A 6,209-nucleotide genomic window follows, 5' to 3' on the forward strand; every position below is an offset into this window, starting at 1 on the left:
GGACCGGATGTAGTAGTTTTTTTGGCCCCATACAAAACACCTATCACAAGCTACCACATCATTGGTTTATATTTGGCCCTTTGCTAGTAAATATAGTTCAAAAGTTTTCTGATGACAGTACTCATAAAGTCAAAATAATGACGCTTTTAGACACATTATAAGCTGCTGATTCTTAATGGTGTCCGAAACATAGAGCACACTTTTCTGAGGGAAAAAAGGGACCTTAGTAATAACACTTATTCAAGACAAGACATACATTTATACAGTCGATTCTCCAAAACTATCCCATTTTAGAGTAGCACAAGTACAGTATACAACATCCGTTAAGCATTAAGCTGATGCAACTAAAATTTATATACAGCAGAATTTTATTTATTTTATAAATGCAATCTAATTTCGTTGTTCATATATATTTTATCAAAAAAAAAAATCAAAAAAGCATAAATGGAGCAATCCAGCTAGCTCAACCTCTGGCTTTAAGTTCTGCAAGTCTCCTAGATAAGTCATTCTCGTCAACTGTCTCATCTGTCTTTGTTGGAACAGGATGGGCAGCAGGCTGTGGAAGACCAACTGATACCTCCAAACCATAATCATCAGCCACTTGCTGCATCAAACTGTTGACGTCTGTTTCAGGAGTGGAAAGAGAAGTTGATCCAGCCATAGAACTCTCCATAAACTCTGCTTGAACCTCCATATTGACAAATTGCTTCTCAAATTGATCCATTGTTTCTGACATCTTTTGCAAGTTTCCTGTATATTCGGAGATAAAATCAGAATATGTAAAGAGGAAAGAAAGTAAGATGTGTATAATACAAAACAATTCTCCAAAGAACAGGGAAAAAGGGGAGGTGTTTCAGGGTCACAGAATTAGGCAATCTAAAAGAAGAAATGAGAGTCATATTAAGAAAACTCAAGCACTAATCAAAGCATTTTTTCGTTTTCCAAAAATTTCCATGTTATTTAAGATATAAAAACCATTTAAAACAAAAAAAAAAAAAGTAAATAAACTGAAAACCCCCTTACCATGCTAGTTTACAAGCCAGAAATTATTAGTTCACCTATTATTTTCATTTCAAGAGAGAATCTAGGATACTTGGACAATATAAACTGACAAAAGGTAATGCTTTTATCCTAGTTTTAATCACAAAAGATATAACAGCCAACAAATGCACAAAAAGGTTGGCAAAGCTTGCATGATTTCTTAATATACGCAAGTAGCTTGACAAATCTCATACTATCACTTAGCCAAAGCCTCAAGTAACTGCTAGGAAGTAAGAAAACAAATTTTACTCAAGATATATCCCTGAGATTGATATTGCTATCGACTAAATACATGTCATACTACTCCAATATAATGTTTTCTGACAGAAGCAGAGGACAAGAGAAATAGAGAACCACTTTAGTAATACATGGAGTAATAAGTAACTCAAACTCATGAGCAAGAAAAACTTAAAAAGCCAAGCTAGCTCCTGATGTTTAATGTTGAAGAGGACTTCAATTGAATGCCAAAACTCAACATATTTTATAGCAAAACCAGAGAATAAATAGCCGAGAGATACAACATAAAACTTGTTGCTATACATAATAACACCTGCTACTTTACACACCAATCGACTCCTAGGCTAATCTGGCTTGGTTGCAAAAAGTAGGAGGCTTGACTAAGATAGCAACAAATATATAGAGATATTTAATGGTTGGAGCATTACATTACATATTCTCAAAATATGATACTCTAACTACTTGAAAGCGTCAGGATACTACGAAGAATTGTGAATCTGACCCTTGAAGTTGACAATTAAGAAGCAAAATACTAGATAACAAAATTGTCAAAATCCTATAATTTACACTACCTAACACAATTGTTAGAAAGTAATTCATCCATGTTACCATTTTCTATTAACTAAATTTGGAGAATAAAAGCAAATTCTAGGAGAAACAAGATTCCTACAAGTCTATGTCCTCTACAGAATCCCCAACTACACTAATATTCACATTGAACGATGTTTCAAAGATAAATCGCAATCCCAACACTTTGATTCTGAATATGGCAACCTTCTCCAAATCCTATTATCAGTGAAATTCGACTACACGAACTTCATACCAATGCTTCCAATTGAATAATTCGAGTTACACAATTACCACTAAAAATCGAAGCATTCCCACAAGTTAACTAGACTTAATACTCTGTTTCCACACTATCTGTAAACAAGGTTTCAAACAATATTACTTGTATTATTTTCGCGGATATGAGTATATGACTTATACCATCTAATGAGTACATCATACGACTTTATAAATCCTAAACCCGGCAGTAATAGGCTAATAGCAAACCGGCTCTTAACAGGAATATCCATCTCACAATAGCTACAAACTAATTAACAATTTGTTTTCAGAAGCCGGAATTATTGTAGCTGATCAATCATCTCATGAATTCAATCCCCAAATCAATTTCAAATTCAAAATTCATTCAAAAGATCAAAATCAAAGGAAAAAAAACAAGGAGAAATTGAAATTACCAGTAGTAAGGGAAGAATTGAGGGATTTAACAATGGAACCCATAGATTTGGAAACAGTTTGCATCTTAGCCTGAGTATCAAGGCGCGCAACAACCGCATCAAGTCGAGAAGAAAGACGAAGGTAATTCATCTGTTCATTGCGCTTACGAATTGCGTTTTCTGCGCAAATTCTTGCACCATCAGTGTTACCCTTTTCCATGGCTTTTTTTATCTTGAGTTTTTGAGCTTCCTCTTCTTTTTCGCACTTTTTGGCTTGCCTGAGAAGAGATTTTGAGGTGAATTTCAAATCCATGATTTGATTCATCAGTTTCTCTGTGCTTCCTCCCATGGCGGATGATTGATTGATGGATTGATTGACGAAATTGATGATTTTAGGGTTTTTATTAGGGTTCGAGGAGATAAATTGGTGATTTTACGCGGAAATTGAGTATCAGGGGTTTGGGGAGGAAGGAGACTTGAGAATTTCGTGTACTCGTATGAGATTTTCTTAATTAGGAAGTAAAAAAGAATTGTTAAATGTGAAAAGGACAATTTTATTTTTTTTTTGAAATAAAATTGATTCATAAATAAGTCATACGACATTTAGAAAGAGATTAAGATCTAACAAATACATAATAATTGAATCAAATAAAAACATTCTGTAAGCAAAGTTACGATCGTGATTGTAAATCGTCCTTTCTTCATACCCTCTTTCATATCACTGTGATTTACAGTCTTTTTCGGCGAGGGGGTCTATCGATCTGTTGTAGCCGTGCAGAAAATTTCCGTTTGATTCTTTTGATTGTTGTCGAAATATTAATCTCTTTTTCAATCTCGCACAAAATTTTACCCATGAAACATCTCTATAGCAATCCATGAAATTAAAAGCAAATCCTCCCTCAAAAGAGAGAAGAAAAACCCGGTCTTTCGAAGGAGCCAAATCCTGCTAAGGCCCTTCCTGGATTGGCAGTAAAGAGGGAGGAAAGAGTAAAGGAGTAAAATATTCTGGTACTTTTACTTGCCTGGATAGAAAGTAAAATTGCAAGGGAGTAATATATTCCCCTAAAAAAGGGGGTAAAAGTTACCCAGGCCCCCCCAGTGAAATGATTTCCCCCTCAACATCACCGCCTGATTTCCATTTCTCTCATTCTCCTCTTTACCAACCTGGCTTCAACGAGAAAAACTCCTCAGGGAAATTTTCTCGGGATGGTAGTTTCACAACCAAGTCTGCTTATGCTACGCTGGTTAATCAACCAGATGGTTCAGGTGTTTCATCTTTCGGTCACAGTACTTGGTGGAAACTATTTTGGAGTCTTCCTATTCTTCCGAAACTACTTTGCTTTACTTGGAAGCTTGTCAATAATGCTTTACCTCTCTCGAGTATTCTTCAGAGGAATTCCAATAAATTTAACATGTGTTTTCTGTTACAGAGATTCAGAAACATTGGATCATTTGTTTCGAGACTGTTCCTTTGTTCGTTCTATTTGGAATTCGACTACAACTGGTTCCTCTTGTCCTCGTCGGCATGATATTTCTTTCCCTGAGGAGTTTGTTGATTTAGCTTTGGGTTTTCGCAGTGCAAAGAATTGGGAAGGACTAGTTCATTTGGTGACTTTCTGTTGGGCTATCTGGTTGGCTCGTAATCATAAAATCTTTCGTCAGGCTGTTTTGTCTCCAGCTCTTGTTTTGCTTTTCATGCAAGATTGGTTTGATAGGAGTTTTACAGCTCAGGAGTTTAGATCTTTGATGCATTCAACGCTTAATAATCGTTTATTGAGATCAAGGAGAAAGGTTGTTTCTTGTTGTCTCACTGGCTCTTCAACATTGTCCTTCGACATTTGTCTGGTGTTTGATGGGGCATGTAAGGTTCAGGATTGCACAACTGGGGCAGGTTGGATTTTCCGTGATACAGATTCTCCCCAGATACTGGGTGGAAGTTCGAGAGCTTTTCTTTCAAGTTCACCTCTTCATTCTGAATTGAAGGCTTGTCCGTGGGGTCTTCGAGCGGCTAGTCGTCGAGGGTATAGGAAGCTGTTAATCTATACGGATTGTATGCCTTTGTTTTCCCTCTTGAAGAACGGTGGTGACGGAGATATTCAGGGTTTAAGGGTGCTTCAGGATATCCGTTCTGTTATTCAGAATTTTGATTCATGTGAACTTCGAAAGGTTCCCCGTCAATGGATTGCTCCAGCACACTGATTGGCGACTCAAGCTCGCCGGCGTCGGTTTTTGTTTTGGTCCTTTTAGCTTGTTTTAGTTCTTCTTGTCAAAAAAAAAAACCTGCCTTCAACGAACCTTCCAACTCCCACCATCTGTATTCCACCAAAGTCAAGTCCAACAAAAAATTATTTATACTCCAATTTTTATGAGCTTACCAAGGTCCGTTCAAGTTAGTGCAGGTATTGGAGGAAATCCTTACTCTAGAATTAATGCCAAACTTTAGGAAAATGAAGTTTTACTCTATAACTGATCCTCTGCTAATTTTTTCCCCATTAGATTTTAATCCCCTAATTATTTCAAGGAATCCAGGCAGGGCCTAAAGAGGAAGAAAAACCTTGTCTTTCGAGGGAGAAATATTCCTCCTAGAAGAGGAAGAATTATTATAAACCTGAAAAAGGCACAAAAGAAACAACGATTGGGGCTTTCCACCGGTAAATCCGATGGAAGCCCCTTCAAAATTCAACAATGGAGGCTGGGGAGTTGAAAAGGACAATTAAGTCGACCATTTTTTGTTATAAACTTAGTTGACTCGTTTTGTCATTTTTTAAGTTACTTTTTTGCACAAATTTAACGGGGCGTTTTTGGTGCGGCAAGGTGCCAAATTAACAAATGATAAAGTAATCCCACCAACCAAGTAACCCCTGACCGGACCAAGTAACCCCTCTAGTAACCCCTCTAACTTAGTAACCCCTGACCGGACCAAGTAACCCCACAATGCAAGTAACCCCTTAAGTAACCCCATTTAAGTAACCCCTCAAGTAACCTCACTTAAATAACCTCCCAAGTAACCCCCAAGCAACCCCTTCAAGTAACCCCACTTAAGTAACCTATCTAGTAACCCCCGACCTACCCATCTAGTAACCCCTTAAGTAACCCCCGACCTAGTAACCCTTGACCCACCACCACCCCCAATACGCCATGCCACCACCGCCACCACCATACACCAAACCCACAAACAAACATAGATCCAACCGAACCCACAACCAAATCGTTAAAAAAAAAAATTAAATCGAACAAATACCTTTTAAATTAATAATGGCTTCGAATTTCACTTCAAATATGGCTAAAAAGGCCAAATTCGACTATGAAAACTCTAGATCTAGAGTTTTCATAGTCGAATTTGGCTTTAAAAACTTGTAAGTTTTTTCCGATGACGGAGTACGAGGAGCTCATGGAGTACGACGACGGGTTGGTGGAGGACATACGTTCTTCCTTGTAATTGCAAGTGATTTGTTTTGCAAGTATGTTGCCCTTTTTTTGGAGAAAGGAGGAGAGAGAAAGAGGAGATAGCTTGGTGAAGGGGGTGATATGGGTGGCTAACAAGAAAAGAAGAAATTAAAAGAGGAGAGAGAAAGAGGAGATAGAGAAGAGAAAGAAAAAAAATTAAAAAAAAAATTATATTGTGGCCAGCCAAATATGAAACTTTATGCAAATCGAATAAGGGATGTATATGAACAGTGTTGAATCAAAACTTATCAACTAATAAAAAACGGA

The 6,209-nt window shown here is 37.2% G+C and overlaps 1 protein-coding gene across 1 annotated transcript; it reads right to left on the minus strand.

Annotated features, from left to right (window-relative positions):
- Positions 1 to 200: 200 nt before the first annotated feature.
- On the minus strand, positions 201 to 3,083 carry LOC110715503 (ESCRT-related protein CHMP1B-like). The gene is made up of 2 exons (XM_021894085.1): positions 2,517 to 3,083; positions 201 to 750 (listed from the first exon to the last, which is right to left on the minus strand). Exons 1-2 carry the CDS (start codon positions 2,842 to 2,844, stop codon positions 464 to 466), a joined length of 615 nt encoding a protein of 204 aa, XP_021749777.1. The 5' UTR covers positions 2,845 to 3,083; the 3' UTR covers positions 201 to 463.
- Positions 3,084 to 6,209: the final 3,126 nt, after the last annotated feature.

This window comes from Chenopodium quinoa, unplaced genomic scaffold (genome assembly GCF_001683475.1).
Source record: "Chenopodium quinoa cultivar QQ74 unplaced genomic scaffold, ASM168347v1, whole genome shotgun sequence".
In the NCBI taxonomy this organism is placed as follows: domain Eukaryota; kingdom Viridiplantae; phylum Streptophyta; class Magnoliopsida; order Caryophyllales; family Amaranthaceae; genus Chenopodium; species Chenopodium quinoa.